General features: G+C 48.6%; 1 protein-coding gene across 1 annotated transcript in view; it reads left to right on the top strand.

Annotated features, from left to right (window-relative positions):
* Positions 1 to 19,384, top strand: part of RABL6 (RAB, member RAS oncogene family-like 6) — a gene marked incomplete at its 5' end in the record, with an annotated part of 45,711 nt that overhangs the window by 11,320 nt on the left and 15,007 nt on the right. The window contains 5 exons of the mRNA XM_010015157.1: positions 941 to 1,032; positions 1,932 to 2,072; positions 3,428 to 3,533; positions 9,667 to 9,770; positions 17,693 to 18,045. Coding sequence (XP_010013459.1) covers positions 941 to 1,032; positions 1,932 to 2,072; positions 3,428 to 3,533; positions 9,667 to 9,770; positions 17,693 to 18,045 — 796 coding nt within the window. The remainder of the gene's footprint in view (positions 1 to 940; positions 1,033 to 1,931; positions 2,073 to 3,427; positions 3,534 to 9,666; positions 9,771 to 17,692; positions 18,046 to 19,384) is intronic.

Consider the following 19,384-nt stretch of genomic DNA (forward strand, 5'->3'; position numbering starts at 1 on the left):
TGCCATTCTGTCCTAAAGGAATGACTGCGCGCCAGAGGTTTATTCAGTGGCTTTGTGCCTTTCTGCATATGGTCAGTGGCAGGAAGTCCTTTTGTAATGAACTTCCTGTGAGACCTGAAGATGCCTTGTTCTATAGCAGCTCCTTAAAACTGGGCTCACAATTACGTTTTAACACCCTTTGAAATAAAGAGGAAGGGGCAATACAAGCATTGCACTCTGTTGTAACAGTGGCTTCCTACCTGCTCGAGCAAGTCCAGAAAGGGCCACGGAGATGCTGTGAGGGCTGGAGCAGCTCTGCTCTGGAGCCAGGCTGAGAGACCTGGGCTGGGTCAGCCTGGACAAGAGAAGGCTCCTGAAGGGGACACCTTAGAGCAGCTCCAGTGCCTAAAGGGGCTCCAGGAAACCTGGAGAGGGGCTTTGGACAAGGGCTTGTAGGGACAGGACAAGGGGATTGGCTTTACCCTGCCAGAGGGGAGATTGAGATGAGCTCTTAGGCAGAAGCTCTTCCCTGTGAGGGTGCTGAGGCGCTGGCACAGGGTGCCCAGAGAAGCTGTGGCTGCCCTATCCCTGGCAGTGTTCAAGGCCAGGTTGGACACAGGGGCTTGGAGCAACCTGGTCTAGTGGAAGGTGTCCCTGCCCATGACAGGGGGTTGGAACTGGATGAGCTTTGAGGTTCCTTCCAACCCAAACCAGTCTGGGATTCCATTACCATTGCAATAGCAGTTGCTGTCAGACATATTTGTTTTCAGTGACTGTGAGGTGCTTCACATCCTGCTCCTGTGGGCAATGGAAGCTGTGAAGCACTCAGTATCTTGCTTAAGCGATGATGATGTGATATCCATGGATATAGTGACCATTTGCCTGTTGAGCACTGTAGCTGTGCTCTGTGCAAGCCTGAACCAAGTCCTTTACTGCTTCTTTGTCTTTGTTTTTCCTTCAGGCAGAATCGGAAATGGCTCTAGATGCAGAGTTCCTGGATGTCTATAAAAACTGCAATGGAGTAGTGATGATGTTTGACATCACCAAGCAGTGGTAAGAAACGTTCAGTGGCACATGCCATGGGACTCCCACTTGTTTAGAGAAAACAAATGACTTCCAGACTTCGTGATTCCCATACGGACTCTGGAGCTGATAACCAACCTAATGAGTTGAAACAAGCTTGTATCCCTTAAAACAATAGCTTTATCTTCTGACATGTCTTAATTTACTCCTCTCCTGGGCTTGTTTCATACAAGTGGTCTCTGGTGGGCTCCTGTACTGCACTTTGTGGTGTGCTGCTCTCTGAGGCCAGTTAATCAGTGCTATGGCAGGCTCAGAGTGCACTGGGCACATCACACCCCTGCTCTGCAGTGCACAATGGGAAGGGGAATGCTCATGAGAAATCCCCAGGAAGCCTGGTATCAGTGAAGATGATTCAGAGGCCCTGGGCTGCATTAATGCACAGGAATATTGAACTGTGCACATCTGCTGAGGAGGGGGAGAGACACATGGAAGGCAGAGTGGAAAGAGGAGGTGGAAAGAGTTCATGCTGTATGTTGAAGCCTGTGTTTCCCGGGTGTGGTGTGGGTCAGTGAGCCTCCTGGCAGCTGGAGGGAAGGTGTCCTTTGCTTCTGCTGGCCCACACCGTTTTGTAGGTCTGAGGGCAATGCTGCTGTAGGAGATGGGAGGTGGCTGGTGGAAGTGCATTATTGAGCTTGTCACCTTGTTGCTGGAGATACAAAGAATGATAAACCAGATAAACAGATAAAGAATGATAGCAACGTATTTACAGTTCATGTGTGTCTCTGAGGAGGGCAAAGGAGCCACATACTTGGAGGGACCTTTGAAAAGAATTCTTTCTTTGGGTGTTTCCCCTGTGATTTATGCATGAAACTGCTCACAAAATGATGCTTCCCACTCACCTGCCTATATGTCTCTCTCCTATGGTGAAGGACATTCAATTATATTCTGAGGGAGCTTCCTAAAGTACCAACCCACGTTCCAGTGTGTGTGCTTGGGAATTACCGAGACATGGGAGAGCACCGGGTCATCCTGCCCAGCGACGTGCGGGACCTCATCGACAACCTGCACAGGTGAGAGGCTCCATGGCCACCAGGCACCAGCACCACCAATGGCCGGGCTGCTGGCAGAGGCACATCACTGCATCCTCTGACCTGTGCCGAGTTTTTGGGCTGTCATAGCTCTGAGTGTCTCATGCAGCAGCTTCAGTTTACATGATGGGCCCTTTGATTTTGAATTCCTGGAAACAGCATGTGCCTTTCAAAGGTGCTTTTCCCAAGGACTCATCTTTTTTCTGGATAATCCTTCTCTTGTGAAAGAATCCTTTCCCTGTAGCGCAACTGTGCTCTAGTCCAAATAAATCTGCTACAAGCGAGCCAGCTAGTGCAACCATCTTCCTTGTGCCTCCTCTGAGAGCATCCCCATGGAGCATTACTGGGCACAGCCAAGTCCTACACCTGCTTGGCCAGCCAGGCAGAGATGTCAGTGCTCTGTTATTTAGTGTAAAATATTATGCGTTGGTCAGGAGCCAATAGGTCGTGCTTTTTTCTGGGGATTTGTGTTTTTAAGGCTTTTTTTTCAATCCTTGTCTCCTGTTTATCCCTATGTCAGGCACACAGACATGACTTGATCCATAATGCAGTCATTTCTTCACAACTTCATCTCTGTATGTGACTTATGTAGCTCTGTTTGCAAAACCTTCACTGGGAAATGAACAGCTTGTACAGTGGGAAACCTCCAGTCTAGTAAACCAGTGGCCCAGCGTCCTGACATGGTATTTCTTTGTCTGTCGCCTCATGACACTGTGACACAGCAACACCCTTCAGGAGGAACAAAGTGTGAATTTTGTCAGAATGGCCTCCTAGCCTACATGTGGGGGTTGAGGGCTCAGCTTGTATGTGAGGATTGCTCATGGTGTAGGCTGGAACAGCTCTGCTCTGGAGCCAGGCTGAGAGACCTGGGCTGGGTCAGCCTGGACAAGAGAAGGCTCCTGAAGGGGACACCTCAGAGCAGCTCCAGTACCTAAAGGGGCTCCAGGAAACCTGGAGAGGGGCTTTGGACAAGGGCCTGTAGAGAAAGGACAAGGGGAATGGCTTTAACCTGCCAGAGGTGAGATTGAGATGAACTCTTAGGCAGAAGTTCTTCCCTGGGAGGGTGCTGAGGCGCTGGCAACAGGGTGCCCAGAGAAGCTGTGGCTGACTCCACCCTGGCAGTGTTCAAGGCCAGGTTGGACACAGGGGCTTGGAGCAACCTAGTCTAGTGGAAGGTGTCCCTGCCCTTGGCAGGGGGTTGGAACTGGAGGAGCTTTAAGGTCCCTTCCAACTCAAACTAGTCTGGGATTCTGTGTCATTCAGCAAGAGCCTCTTCTGTGTGTCTGCAGTCCCTGTCCTCTACAGTTTTCTTCTCTCTACCTCTCTGGTTGAGACAGGCCTCCTGGCTCCTCGTATTTTCGCTACGCTGAGTCTTCCATGAAGAACAGCTTTGGCCTCAAGTACCTGCACAAGTTCTTCAACATCCCCTTCTTGCAGCTGCAGGTAAGACCGAGGGTATACGTGATGTGCTGGGTGGGAGGAATGGATTTCATTCTCTGTGTCTTTAAGCCGGGAATGTGGGGTTTGGGGTTTCCTTTGCTGTTAAAGGATCCTGAGATGATTTTTGGGTTTGTAAGTGTTGTTACAACAAAATTACATCAGGACGTTGGTGCCTCTGACTTAAACATGTCCCTGTTTGCCAGAGGACTCTGCTGGGTTCACAAATGCTCACCTCTGGAGAAAGGCTCCAAGATGATGAATAACACTTGCAAGAGAATTGCATCCAGTGGTGTAGCTGCCAAGCTTGTTAAACTTAGTATTTAATTTCTGCTCAGTTAAAACTTGAATGAGATTTGGTCATGAACTGAACAGTTCAGGGACAACTGCTGAAGATCTTTGCCCTTACAGTGACTGATCTGCTGTCTGCCTGTACACAGATCCAATTTTCACATTCCCTTCATAACTGAAGCTGTTTGGCTGGACTGAGTAGAAAGGCAAAGGCTGAGTGGGCACAGAAGGGTGGAATTCTCAGCTGTGGTCCTTTAGAAGAGGACCTTTGGGGTGACCATAGAGGGGTCCTTTGGAATCAACAGAATATGCTTTTCAGGGTACATATGGTGATGTATCATTGTTTTCTTTTGGATGCAAACAGCAGGCAGTTGATCTTGATTATCTTTCACCAGAAAGTGAAATCTCTGTGTATTTTTATATAAGTAATACCCGTGGAATGCTGGGTCAGAGGAAAGTGGCATATATTAGTGAATAACACCATGTCCTCAGGCTGCAGGGCAGAAAGAACCAGGATAAGAAAACTGAATATATAAAAACCCAGTAGAAGAAGTTGAACAATAAATGTTAAAGGAGAATGTTCTAGAAATCTGAGATTCAAACCCAACTTGCTGCTCAGTGGAGTAGATTGAAGTCTATCAGTGTGGTGTTGGCTCGATGTTTGGTTTTATGACCTTAGCTTCTATGGTAAAGGGATGTCTTGTGGAAATCATGCAGAATAATTAGTTCCCAAGTTACTTTTGTCAGTTTTATAGATCTCTCCTATTTTTCTCAGATAGATGCTGGTAAGAGACTGAGACATGAGCACAGCCTTCCTGCCAGGGTTGTTTCTGAAAGCTGCTCATGATGATACTGTTAGTAGTCGGTATATGCAGTGATTTCCATAGCCATAGTAATAAGTAGGAAATACCAAAGCATTTGTACTATCAGGTTTGCTTGGAAGAAGCTTTAGGATGTGAGTGTTAAGGGACCTTTCATTCTAATGTGCTGTGTAGAAGTAAACGTGATCTATTGATCTGAGACTGAAAGCAATTAGGACACTGAGATAAGGGAATTGTCCCAAAGCCACAGAACTTCTTGGACAAATCTTGGTCTTTAGAGAAATCGGAAAAATAAATCTGATATAACCTTTAGTTGTTTGGAGATTCCAGTGATGGTTGCTTGGGAGAGGGGAGGGGAACAAGGTGACCAGTTCTTCAGCTCAGTGGACTAGGGTGCCACTGGGCATAGTCCAAAACGTGCAAGTGCCACGTAGACTCACACATCCTGTGTTTCTCATTTGATTAAATCATTCAACACAGCAGAAACAAACCCAAAAAGACTTCTCATTACAGTTTAGTTCCCCAAATGTGCAAGGGGAGATTTGGATGGGCACACGCAGACAATACTTGTAAATGTGTGCTCCGTTCTTTGTACCTCGACGCAAAAGGTGGCAGTTGAGTTGTCCTGTGCCTGTCGCTCCAGGAGAGACTGATCACACCATGGCTGCCTGGCTTTTCCTTTAAAGCAGCAATGCCAAAGCTAATTCCTGCAGTTTTGTGTCTGTCAGGGATTGCAGGCAAGTACTTTATGTGCAGACTGATAAAATCACAGCATAGGATTCAACACAGAGATGTCTTGTTTCCCTTCCCCCTGGCCTTGCCATTGTGTGCTGAGGCAGGTGACACTGCAAACTGGGAGGCTTTGGGCCACTTCCAGCTTGGTTTGGGGGCTTTACTTGGTGTCAGACATCAGCTGGGATGCACTGCACTGGGCTTCTCCAGAGCCGCTTGCCTTGTGCCACAAGTTTGTTTGAAGGGCTTCCTGCTGCTGCTGAGTGGCTTGGGGCTCAGTGGGCCCTGCCTCGGAGTGCTGCTGGCCTCAGTAACCACCAGTGCAGCAACGTGTTCAAATCTGTAGGGGAAATTGCAGCTATACTTCATTCCTAAAGGTTCTGCTTATTCCTTCAGAGAGCCAGTACCAGGCTTCAGAAAGGAGTAATTTCCCTGGTACTTTGGAGCAAAGAGGGTTGAAGGAAAGGAATGCTATTGGGTATTAAATACACATAGAATCCTGGAATGGTTTGGGTTGAAGGGACCTTAAAGGTCATCCAGCTCCAAGCCCCTGTGTCCAACCTGGCCTTGAACACTGCCAGGGATGGGGGCAGCCACAGCTTCTCTGGGCACCCTGTTGCCAGCGCCTCAGCACCCTCATGGGGAAGAGCTTCTGCCTAAGAGCTCATCTCAATCTCCCCTCTGTCAGGTTAAAGCCATTCTGCTTGTCCTGTCCCTACAGGCCCTTGTCCAAAGCCCCTCTCTAGGTTTCTTGTAGCCCCTTTAGGTACTGGAGCTGCTCTAAGGTGTCCCCTTCAGGAGCCTTCTCTTCTCCAGCTGACCCAGCCCAGCTCTCTCATATGATTTAATCAGTCTCAGTCAACTGCTGAGGTTTCTCCGTGTTCCTTGGCCTGCCCTCCCACAGCTCCCAAGGGGAAAATTCCACTGTGTGCGAGATTCCAGGCTGTCCTTTCACAGGGGTGCTGCTCAGTGTGTTGGTTTGAAGTTGCACGTTTCAGTGTTCAGCTTACATTCATGCATCTTTCATGCAGGGAGCAGTGGCTGAAATTCATCCCCCAGCACAGAGCACGTTTCCTCCCACAGCCGTGGCTCTGCAGGCTGTCATCAGGTCCTCGCCAGGGGGAGGCTGTCACACCTGAGCACACGGTTCAGCTGTGGGTATTGCTGGTGGCCCACATAATGTGCAAACGGGATCAGGTCAGCCAGGCCTTGGGCTGCTGTGCTGGAAGGAGAAACCCTGCACACAGCTGGAACTGCTTTTTCCCAGGAATCACTCAGAAGTGGCATCCAGCCAAAGCACGGGGCTGTGGTACACGATCTATTCCCATCTTTTGGGTCATTGCTAAAAATAAGCTGTTTCTTTAATATTTTAATACCAGCCTGGTAAAATAGAATTTATTTTTTTAAATGGACTAAAGTGGACTTGAAAATCCATCCCTAGTGATGAGTGTTTACAAGTGACATGCAATGCAAGCCTCTCCTGAGTCACTCTGAGTTCTTCATTTATTGTCATCTGTGAAAACTGACAGAAGTACAACTCTGGGATATGTCTTAATGGCATAGTATGAGGAAAGGAAACCACTTGTTTAATGATAGCCATTATCTAAGTGTCAGGGTCAGCACTGGAAAGCAGTGTTCCTTCTGCCTCTGTTTACTCATCTGACTTCCTCACATTTATCTCACTCTTCTTAGGAAACTGAGGACAAAGCAGCAGAAAACTTGCTCTTTTTTTGTCTCAATTTTGCTTACAGGGTATGAATACGTGAAAGGATGAAATCTGTTACTTCGAGAATCTTTAATTTCTCCAGTCTTGAATTCTAACATCTAGAATTTAAATTCCAAAGTCTAGAATTTGGATTCTAAGATCCTTATTAGCACTTTGTTTAGTCGGGGAAGTTTAAATACATACAGCATGTCTTGCTGAATCTTCCTTGTCTGTCCACCACAATAAAGGGAACTTGAGTTAACTGATGACTTCATAATTCTTTGTATACATGATAGTCAAGTCAAGTTTTCATCTGCATAGAGCTTATGAATATGGTGAATAGAAATGACCCAGCAAAGGAAATACGGATCACTCCAAGCTGTTAATGCAATGGCAAAGGTAAAAATAAAGAATCTAAATGCCTTGGAAACAGTAAATTAGCTTAAGTCATGATAGAAGCTCTTACACTTCAAGAAAGATTGCATCTTCCAGTAAATGAGCATATTTAAAGGTTATCAACTGCTATGAATCACCTGGTCTTAGAGTACAAAATAGAAATGACTTAAGCCTCGCTCACTGATTTCAGCCATGGGAGAATATGCTATGAACCAGCCTCCTCCATGCAAGGCTCAGGCTGTGCCCTGTCTGCTCCCTCAGACACGGCTGTGCTGTGCTTTAGAGAAGGCAGATGAGTGACTTGCTCATGAAATTTGTGCACTTTCTTGACAGCTTCAAAGTTGTTGTGTCTATGAAAGTACAGGCTAAACCAGGCGGAGAACACTGGGGCTGTTCAACCTGGATAAGAGAAGCTCTGTGGAGACCTCAGAGCAGCTTCCAGTATGTGAAGGGTGCCAGAGAGGGACTCTTCATCAGAGGCTGTAGGGACAGGACAAGGGCAATGGCTTTAACCTGCCAGAGGAGAGATTGAGATGAGCTCTTAGGCAGAAGTTCTTCCCTGTGAGGGTGCTGAGGCGCTGGTACAGGGTGCCCAGAGAAGCTGTGGCTGCCCCATCCCTGGCAGTGTTCAAGGCCAGGTTGGACAGAGGGGCTTGGAGCACCCTGCTCTAATGGAAGGTGTCCCTGCCCGTGGCAGGGGGTTGGAAGTGGATGAGCTTTAAGGTCCCTTCCAACCCGAACCACCCTGTGATTCTACAATGCCAATAGTATATGCAGGTAGAGACTGAACACTGCTGCTTTACACAAATGTTTGTATTCCCACAGGGGGTTTATTCTGTAAGTTGTGTAGTAGTTCTCCTGTGTGGTTTTTACTCCCCACAGGATCATTCTGCAGTGAGCATTAGTGTTGTCAAATATGGTTATTGACGCTAATCTTCAAAAGGATTTGTCATAGAAAGGTTAAATGTGTCTTGAGGATGATGTAATTATAAAAGACAAAATCTTGGTAGTTTGGAGGAAACCTGCAGCTTCTCTTTTGTCTGCTCCCGTCTGGGCCATGGTGTCGCCCCTGCTGTAGCTGTGCAGTGCTGTGACTCATGACAGCACAAGCTGTCCCTGCTTCCCGTGCCATCAAGCATGTGGGCCGTGGGAGAGGGAGGATTGGTGCTTCCAGGAACTGAACATGGGGACTTTTGACTCCACAATTCAGTGGGTGAGCTGCCCTGTGTGCCCCTGCTCGGAGCCTGCCCAGGAGCCAAGTGGGTGCCAGAGCCTGCAGCAGAGCCAGCAGTGCCCAGTGGGGGGCAGCCATGGGAAAGGGGCAGGATTTGTACCCTGGAGCTGGGCCGTGGCTTGTTCCTGCAGGAAGGAAGGCTGCACCAGCCCTGCGGCTCGGGGCCATGGGCTGCTGGATATGCTGCAGGGAGCCCCTGGGGCTGGCCATGCCCCTGCACACTCAGCAGGATGCAGGTGGTTATTGATCTCTTCCTCTTGCCATCCGGGCAATCAGTGTCCCGTGACCATTTACAATTGATTTTGAGCCTTTCAAGCCAGCACTTCCCCTCAGCTGAGGTTTTTGTTTGGGTTCAGTTGGAAATGTGGGAAGGTAAGGACTGAATGAAGCCAACCTGGTTTCCATTAGTGAAGCCACTTACTTGGCTGCACATCTGAAATGGATGGGAGTGTCTGTCCCCTTCTGTGGGGCAGCAGCTGAAGGCAGAGGGGCAGTGACTTCTGAGATGTCACTGAGCTGATAGGTAGTGCTCACTCATCCACCCTGACAGTGAAAATGGCTCTGAGGTTTTCATCAGCTGGGTCCTGCTCGCTTTTTAGCACAGGGAATAGTGAAAGATCAGAATGAATGGGTTGCACAACTCTTCTCCACAGGAGTTGAGTCTATTCCCCAAATGCAACTGGCAATGCTGTGTCTGAACATCACACATTATTACCTTATGGCTGGCTACAGTTCACAGAACAAGGTACTTTCTTGCACACAAGATACTTTTCCTGCTGCTTCTGCTTCCCTTTGCACTTCTGTGTTTAAGTTGAGCACCATGAGAGGGGCCACAGCTCCTGTTTCATGCATCGCTGTGCATAGGGTGGTGACAGGAGATCTCGCTGTGCCCTCTCAGTGCACAGGGATCTGTTACAATGACCTGTCCTGCCCAGCCCCAGCTTGTTTCCCTTTCTGCAGAGGGAGACGTTGCTGCGGCAGCTGGAGACCAATCAGCTGGATATCGATGCAACATTGGAGGAGCTGTCAGTGCAGCAAGAGACAGAAGATCAGAACTACGAACTGTAAGTCATTGAGCCATCCTTTCTGGTGTGTTGGGGTTTAGGTGTCCCCTGAATGGTGGGCAGCCCCAGCTATGGCATGTGGCCAGGCTGAAGGGTCCAGTGGGTGACATTTAGGGGCTTTTTTGGGTGGGGGTCTTTTAAAATGTCACTTTGAAAGGGCATCCCCTGAAAATCAAGCATGCACATGGGGATCCCTGTGGAAGGGTCTGGTTCCTACAGGCACATGATCTAGGGAGGGCAGTGGAGGTGGAGCTGAGCACACCCAGAGGAAGCACGTCCGGAAGGGATTGTAGATAAGTGTGTTACAGCCTCTGGGGCTGAAAGGGGATATTTTCCATCTCTCTGTTGCTCAGCACACAAGTTGGTTCCTCCTCTTCTGGCTATTGCATTGCAGTGTATTGTGTATCTTGGGATAGGCAGAAAGTAGTGGCAACAACATCATTGTCTTTAGTTCCCTTTGAATACTTCTGGACTCCATGCATTTTTGGTTTGAAACAGTGGCCAGTTCCTGCTGTCTTGTGTTTGTTCAAACCCTGTCTGTTTGCCTGCTGCTGGAGATGAACATTTGCTGTTTTGAGCCCTGCAAAACCAGTACATCTGTAGCACTATGAGCAGGAATCTATTCAGATTTGTGTGTTGTTGACAAATGTGTTCCGTGAATTCCCATTGCAAGGTCTGTATTGCAGTGAGGTGCAAGCCAGAGAAGTCAACCCCAGAATGAATTGGAAAAAAGCTCCTTTACAGGCAGCTTTATTTGGAAGTCACAGTCGATGGTTATGAAATATTCATGCACAGCCTTTTTCAAAAGCATTTTTCAGACCAGGTTTCAGGTTCTATAACTGTAGTCAGTTGTTTTCCTTTGAGAGCACTGAAATACCCCATATTCCCACAGAGCAGTGCTATTTCCAGAGGGTTCACCTCATTCCTTTCCTTAGAGACCGGTTTGTCTCCTCCTGCCTCCAGCAGTTCTCTTGATGTCCCTACTCAAAGGACTGGGCTGTGTGGGCTGTGCTGTCAGATTGTTTTCTAGTTTATACTGCATCAGTAATGGGATGATACTTAAAAGAATCAAGAGTTGGCAGAGAGTCACAAGATCTTGCTACTTACTCACCTCTCACCCTTGACCAGCTTCAGCATTTGCTGGACCCTCACATATGCCACTTCAGCTCATGAATCCAGCAGGCACTGAGGGCTGCAGGCAGGGCGGCTGCTGCAGCACCTCCTCCGAGGCAATTCCTGCTCTCCTGCCATAAAATCGGGCCATGGAGCAGGGTGAGGTGACAGTGCCAGGACATCTCTGTTACTTCATTCACCCCTGTGCGCATCTGGTCGCTGCTCTGTCGCACTGATGTTAAATTGGGATCAGTGGGAACTGAGAACAAGCGCTCACCCTGCTGCAGCTGTACCGAGGACAAACAGCAGTGCTCCCAAATGTGGATCCCAGAAAAGACAGGAGGTGGCACACAACGCTGCCTCATCGCTGATGTAAGCCAGCCCCTGGCTGGGCTTTGCCTCTCTAAGGCACGTTTAGATGCTTCCAGCTCTTTCCACCTCTTTCCATGTACAGTCTCCTCTCCTCCTGCCACCCCTCTGGCTCTGGTAATTTCCCTGTGGTGTCTCAGATTTTACATTTTCAATGCAGAAACTCATTCCAGCCCTTTCTGAGTTCCTGAATTCTTATGGACCAAACAGTAGTGACTGTTTTTTTCACTCTCTTCTGAATTTATACTTCATGTGCTCAATTTTTCCATCGTTAGTTCTCTGCAGCTTATCTTTTGGCACAAGGAAGACTTTTTTTATGTCCAGCATGCCTGTTCCCTCACTGCATGGTGCACATGCAGAAACAGCTTTGGGGAGACTGTGGAAGCTCTTCCTGCATATTCATGTTTTCAGGAATAAGCTACTGGTGGAAACATGTGCAGAGGACAATAGAAGCAGGTTTCATGTATGGTTTTCATGAGCTTTTATGTTTGGCTGCATTTTTCTCTAGTATTACTCTTCTTTTAATATCAAATTCATTTCAAGGGTGAAGTAATCAACTCTCTTTGAATTAACTCCCACCCCCTGCAATTACTACAAGTTAGTCAAAAGGAATACTGAAGTTATTCCTTGTGAGAAATCCCATCTTCTTTCACACTTAGTGTTAAGAAGCTTCAGGAAGTTGTCACCTGTGAACCTCTGTGACTCTGATTTGTAACACGTGAGGTCCAACTTCTTCACAAGAGTTGTTCCTAAGAAAGGAGTTTTCAGATTGTTTACCCTGTGTGTTTAAGAGCTCTTAAGCAAACAGTCAGGCTTTTTAAACTTACATCCAAAGCAGTTGAACTTCAGATTATCTGAGCTGTTGTATGATCCAGGCTACAACTTCTGCAGGGGCAGGACCTGTCCCAGGTTTGCCACATGATGGAAGTCCTTCTGCTTACTTTCCATACGGCTGTCACCTGCACTGTCAGCTCACCCTGGATAGGCAGGTGCAACTGTCCAGGTAGGAAAGATCACAGAATCATGGAGTCATTTAGTTGGAAAAGACCTTTAAGATCATAAAGTCCAAATGTTAACCCAGCCAAGGCCACTTCTAAACAATGTCCCTGAGTATCACATCTACACATCTCTTAAATCCTTCCAGGGATGATGACTCCTCCATTTCCCTGGGCAGCCCGTTCGACTGTTTGACAACCTTTTTGGTGAAGACATTTCTCCTAATATCCAATCTGAGCCTCCCCTGACATAACTGGAGGCCGTTTCCTCTCATCCTATGGATGAGGGACCAGTGGCTGCAGAAAGGCATTTGTGCTCTCCTGATGAGGAGTCTTCTTCTGGGAGCCACGCTCCCTGCAGCTCTGATCACTGCACAGCCATTGAGTGGCGCTGGGGGGTTGTTTGCTGTTTGGTTTTTCTGCATTGAGCACGAATTGTAATTTTGGGAAGACAGAATGAAGGAGAAAACTCTCCCCTGTGAGGGTGCTGAGGCACTGGCACAGGGTGCCCAGAGAAGCTGTGGCTGCCCCATCCCTGGCAGTGTTCAAGGCCAAGTTGGACAGAGGGTCTGGGAGCAACCTGCTCTAGGGGAAGGTGTCCCTGCCTGTGGCAGGGGTTGGAAGTGGATGAGCTTTGATGTCCCTTCAACCCAAACCAGTCTGGGATTCTAAGACCATGGTGCTGAGTAACCCCAGCACTGTCTGTCAGGAGGACCTGCTGCTAGAGCTGTTCTCTTGTATCTTCAGCTCTGTTGAGGTACATGTGGAGTCACACCAGCTAAAGGCTGAATGACCAGTTAGGAAAGCTGAGACACTTCGGTTTCCCTTCCCCCTGCCCCACCTCTATCATTTCTTCTTGCTGTGAGTCACTGTTGCCATCAGACAGATCAGGAGCCAGTGTGTACTCGATGGGACTCCAGGTCATGTTTTTGTGTGTGGCAGCATTAAGAATTAATTGCAACTAAGCCTATCATCATTGCTTTTGCTAGAGAATGGGAGAACATGGAGTGTGTCCAAAGTATTGTGCAGGGGGGATAATCCTGCTGCATCCATTTTGGGTCAAGTGGAAAACCTGAGGAGCTCCTGGGGAGGGACTGTGTTCTGCAGGGCCTGGGCACCAGGATTCAACCCACTTGGCACTGATTTCACATTCAGGGACCTGGCCTTAGGGGGAATGACGTTCAGTACCTTTAATGAGCCCAAACCAAACATGTGGCAATCTATAACCCTCAATAACCCCAGTTAAAGTGATGCTACACAGCCTGTTAATCTTCATTTTCCCAATTAATGCACTAACCCAAAGCCCTTCTTGCCACATGAAATACACTGGAAAAATTGATCACAGCACATTAGAACCAGGAGCCAGAATGCTTCAGTCTGCTCCTGTCTTTAGTGGTAAATGAACATGAGCACTGGAAGCTTTAGGAACTGTGAGGCCAACAAGTGCTTGTGTGGTGGCCGTGTTTGCCCTGGAACCAGAGCAGGACTAACCTCAGGCCCTGATGAGGTTTTGCTCCCACAGAGCATGTTCATCTTTAAAGTTGCATAAAGTCTTCTCTTGCAAGAGCTCCAAGTGGCATTGTGAGCCAGGGATCCTGAGGACAAGGGCTTGTTACTCAGGCTGAAATGGAAGGACTGAAAGGTGACAAGAGGCACATAGGTAAGCACAGACAACCCATGTGCACTTGTGTGGCACATTTGCTGTCTATATCCCAATGGAACAAGTGTGCTCAGGTCACAGCATGTGCTTTTAATAGGACCCAGTCTACTGCCCTAGTGTGGATGTGTAGCTGCTTGTTTCACAGTAAGACTGAGTGAGTCATTTTGTGAAGGATGACAAAAATGCTGGAACACAGAACACAGTGGCCACATAGTACAGAATATGAGATAAAGCAGGCACGTGGCAGGTTCGGGCTGGTGTGTTCCCAAAACAGCCACGCATGTGCCTCTGAAGAGTGTGTGTAAAGCCAGAGAAAGCTTTCATGCATAATGTAGTATTATCAGAGTGTGGAGGATGCTCAGACACCTCCACCCTGGAAATTACTGAATGCTGCTGGCAGCGCTCTCATGGCTGCTGTTTTTCCACCCACCTCTTTCACAGCAGAGGGTCTGGATATGAGAGCTCAGCAGAGCTGGATGATGCAGCCCATGTAAAACCTGGATCGCACCATCTTGAGTTCCCCGGTATCATGGCACGCACCACAGAGCTTGGCCCACGTGTCTGGCTGGAGATGGGGAAGGTGACACAAAGCACATGTGCCACCGCTCTCCGTGGTGCTGTGCTGGGGTAGGAGCCCATCTTGTGCTGCCCCCAATAACCATTGTATCTTCCTACTAAAAATAACTTGCTGTGTCTTGTTCTTGTGCCCTTCACATAAAGTAGGTGAGCAAGGCTTGGGCACACAGGTGCAGAAGCAGCCTGCCTGTGTGTTACTTCCAGACTAGCTGACCTCCTTATACTGCAGTTATGGAGCTTTTTTTTCCCTCCAGCTCTTAAAATTCCTATGTTTCTGCAGGAGAAACAGGTGGTAGTCACAGCCTCCTTCCTTCTGGAGCTGGCTACTTGCCTAGAACAAAGCAGATTGTTTCCAAAATCGGAAGCTTTGGTAATGCAAAGTTCAGTAGATCTTCAAATACCTTGATAGTGTAAGGAATGTCCTGTGCTTTGTTAGGTCCAGCTTTAAGTACTGTTTGAGCTTCATATTCTGTATCGTAAAATGACTATACACGTGCTTTGTGTATACTCCATACAGGATCCTTAGTCTTCAGTGGACAATTGTCTTCCCCTGCCTGAGTCACCCAGTTGCCTTGATGGTGGGACTCAGTGTCCTGATCAGACTCAGAGGTTGTTTGATTCTGTTTTCATGGATCATTGGTGACTGAGGTGCTCACACAGACCGTTGTGGAGCTCAGCTCAGACAGGAGAGTGAGCAGCGCTAGCATCAGCATCTTGGATGCTGGATGCAGCAGTGACCAAGCTTTCAGGTCTTCCAGCTGGGATTTTTGTTGCTATGAACAGGAACAGGGGTGAATGTAGATCCGCTGGCAGGGAATCCCATGTCTTCACAGCTGGGAGGCCGGAGCTTTTAACCCTGAGTGGGGCTTGGGAGGATGAGGAATGAGTACCACAAAGCAGAGCCATCCAGCCCTTCTGCCTTGGGCTCACCAGGATCAGAGCCCAGAGGGGAGGAGTCACAGGACTGAGCACTCAATGCTTCTGGCGTGGATCTGCAGAGCCACACACCTTGTGCAGGTGACTCTGGTGAATGGCTTTTCAGGCCACAGCAATTCTGTGGGCAAAGAGCATTCCTGTGGTTGGACAGGGTCTGGACGGCAGGTACACTTGGCTTATCCTTCCCTCATCCCAGACACCTTGTGTGCTCTGCCTGGAGGGATGCCTGTGGCGACCCTTCCTCAGGAGAGGAGTGATGTGCGACTGCTCGGCCATGCAGCGCCATGGCAGAGATGTATTGAAAATACACTGTTATATTCTTGTGTAGATGATAGATTGTGCACCTCCCAAACAAATCTGTTGCAGTCTCCACAGAGATCAGTGCCAGAGTTAAGCTCCTTTATGTTTCTCTTTGGTGCATGACAAATCCATGCATCAGTTTCAGTGGAACATGTTATTGCACAGCTCACCCCAGCTACCTGTTCCCTGAGAGGGAGGATGCTGGAATGGATGCTCTAATCTTAGCTCTGCCAGGAGCTTGTTTTCTTGAAGCCAGTCTGCTGGGTGGAATAAGCACATAAGCCTTGTCCCAGTCCTGGTGGAAGCATCAGTGAAGCTACCATAGCGTGGCACTGGTGTAGGTGCCTTGGCAGTGGTGTGACAGCCGGGCCCCTTTGCTGCTCCTCCTGGGCATCGCTGTATTGCAGCCTTTAGTCCGGTGAGCAAGGAGAGTTCTGGCCATTCTCATGTGGTGAACTTGGAGCAGGAGCCCTTGTTTCCTCGCCCTTAAGCAGATGTCTATTTCCTTTGTACTGGTGAATTTCTTCCCATTTCTGTTTTTCAGGATCATTCAGTTCTTCCTGTATCTTGTCCCTATTCTCCTCTCTGCTAATGCTGCCTCCCATCTTGCAACCTCGTGAGCATTTCTCTGGTCTCTGCTGCTTCACTGAAATATATCTCAAGGCCAGACCTTGAGAAACTCTACCAAAGATTCTCTCTTGGCTAATACTGCTTTTCAGTGCTGTCCTTTATCTCTGCTTCAGCCAGTTCCTTAGTCGAGGACTGCTGGTTTTCCAACTCAAGTAGCAGCTTCCTGGGGATGTTGTTCTCCAGGGCTCCAAACACTGCTGGTCACAAAGTATATTAGTTTGTTCTTCAGAAGTGTATAAGGTTGATCCTTAAAATAGGAAATGATATCTTGGGGGAGGGGGGGTTAGAGTCTTTTAGCCCCTGCTGTTTGCTTCTGCTCTGCACTCATTCCAGCGAAGGTGTCTGGCTCAAGGACGAGGCCGTGCTCTGTATGGGAGAGGAGTCTTTATTTTAACATCCTTCTTGCCTGGAGCACAACTGAGTCTGTCTTGCAGAAGCAGTTGAACCCAGAGCCTCTGTGCACCAGTTCATTGGGCTTAATGAGATAAGGGGCGAGACCAGGACCACTTTTAGACATGGTACTTCACTTTGGGTATCCTCTTTACATCTCTCCACTTCACAGTAAGAGCCTGTCTTTCTGTTGGTATTTCTTTGCATACAGCTTGTGAAAAGACCACTCTCCAAGCGGGCTGCAGGAGGAAGCTGCAAAAGGGATAGAGCGTTTCACCCTGTCTGCTGGTGTAGGCTTTAGTGGTCTTCTACGCAGTGATCCAGCCACGACCACAACTTGCTTTGGAGCTTCTGCTGCTTGACTTCGCTGCCTCCCGCACAGAGGGGGAGTGCATGCAGGGGGGACCACCCGTGTGTCTGCACATGCGAAAAGAATCATTGCAGTCAGTCCTTTGTGAGCCCTCTGCATAGCTCTTTTCTTCTGACGTTCAAGGATTCTCCTCTCGAACCCATTGGCTGAAAGAAGAGGCTTTTATAGCATTTGAGTTTTCCTTAACACTCTTATCTCTTCCGCACAATCTAAAAATATGCCGTTACTGTAGCACTTACTCCCTCACAGACATATGTACAAGAACTGGCTTAAGGTTGTGTTTCAAGCCCTGGCATGTTGTTATAGTCTGTCTATCCAGGGAGTTCCCAGCAGTGTTTGAAATACAGGTTTCGTCCTGTAGTACAAAGCAGGTTGGGATTCTCCACACCTCGATGCAGATGGAGTGACTTTAGCTCATGTGAGTGAATCAGGTTTATTGTGGCCCAGGGAGTTGCAGCATCGCTGGAACCAGACCTACGCCCTCCCAGCTCAGCACATGGCTCAAGCAGCCCAGCATCATTCTGGGTGCTCTGTTGAGCATGTTTTCTCCATTCCTTATATTTGCAATTTATCTTCTCTGCAGCTTCCTTGAAATGATGGAAGCCCGAAGTCAAGGACACACGTCGCCACTAACAACCAACGGGCAAAGCCCTTCCTCTGGCTCTCAGTCACCCATCGTACCTCCGAGCTCCACATCGACAGGCAGCTCCAGCCCGGGCACCCCACAGCCACTGCAGCCACTTCCCACAAGCTCCACTGTCTCTCCTGAGCCCCCCCCATCCTTTTCACCAGTGCCTGCACCTGAGGCCCTGCAGCCACATGCGCCTCCCGCAGCCCCCCCAGCACCTCCAGCTGCAGCCCTGCCGCCCAAGCGCAGCATCATTTCCCGTCTGTTTGGGACATCTCCTGCACCAGACCCCTCTCCTCCCCAGCCAGGTAGGTTGCTGGGTGTCACCCATGGGCATTTCTGGGCTTGGATGGGAACTGTGTCCAGCCAGCTGGGTGGCTTCGTGATGAAGGCACTGAACATGCAGAAGACGCTAATAAAGTAACTGTCAGCTTCTTACCAGAAGCACAAATGCCTCTTGAATCACGGAATCATAGCATAGGATTCCAGACTGGTTTGGGTTGGAAGGGACCTTAAAGCTCATCCAGTTCCAACCCCTGCCACGGGCAGGGACACCTTCCACTAGAGCAGGTTGCTCCAAGCCCCTCTGTCCAACCTGGCCTTGAACACTGCCAGGGATGGGGCAGCCACAGCTTCTCTGGGCACCCTGTGCCAGTGCCTCAGCACCCTCCCAGGGAAGAGCTTCTGCCTCAGAGCTCATCTCAATCTCCCCTCTGGCAGGTTAACGCCATTGCCCTTGTCCTGTCCCTATATGCCCTTGTTAAAAGTCCCTCTCTTGAATAGCATTAGAGAAGCTATTTGCAGCTCGGTCTTCACTAAAGTGTGATAGCCCAAAGGGGCTCCTGTGTGTTAATGGAGAGCAGCTGAGAGCTGGTTTTAAAGGTTATTCAGCCAGAAGTGATTGTGTCAGTGCAGTCTCTGCAGCAGTTCTCCTCCAGGGAAATCTGCTCCTTTGGAGATGGTCTGAGGAGGAGGGCACCCGCCTCAGCTTCTGCCTTAGCACCAGCACACAATGGAGCAGAGGAGCAGAGTATTCAGCCTGAGCTCTGCTGGATAAAGTTGCAGGGCAGAAGCATTGAGGGGGTTTGTTGCATGTAATTTTACTGATCCAGACCTCAATTTGCCTGCCACATTGACTTTGTTGGCAAAGCTAACTGGAGCTGCAGAGCTGGTACTGCCTAAAGATCAGTAGGATGACATGGTTTGAATCCCCCTTTGGAAATACCTTCCCTCTCAAACTGTCAATTCCTAGACCTCACAGCATTCTTGAGACACCCACAGAAAGAAAGGAGGAGGTGCTGGAACACGGTTTGCAGCTTCTCATGTTGAAATCTTTCAAGTTTAGCTCTGCACACAACAGTCTGCAGCCTGAATCTGCTACCAGGTGTGACAGAGTGCACCAGGAGTTTATGGCTCTTCCTACCCAGAAATAAACAGGAGCAAATCCCTTGTCAAGAAAAACCCCTTTCATATTGGTATGTAGAAAACAGGAAAGTGTGTCCTGCCAGTATTGCAGTCTTTGGGATTTGCTGCTTTTTCTTTTTCTTTTTTTAAATCTATCACGTAGCTAGAGAATTGCTTTAGCAATTAGTTCAATTAGTTCTGTTGCAGCCCTGGTATTTCAAGGGTGCTTTTTAGCAGGCATGC

This window comes from Nestor notabilis, unplaced genomic scaffold, assembly GCF_000696875.1.
Source record: "Nestor notabilis isolate BGI_N333 unplaced genomic scaffold, ASM69687v1 scaffold9865, whole genome shotgun sequence".
Classification (NCBI taxonomy): Eukaryota; Metazoa; Chordata; class Aves; order Psittaciformes; family Psittacidae; genus Nestor; species Nestor notabilis.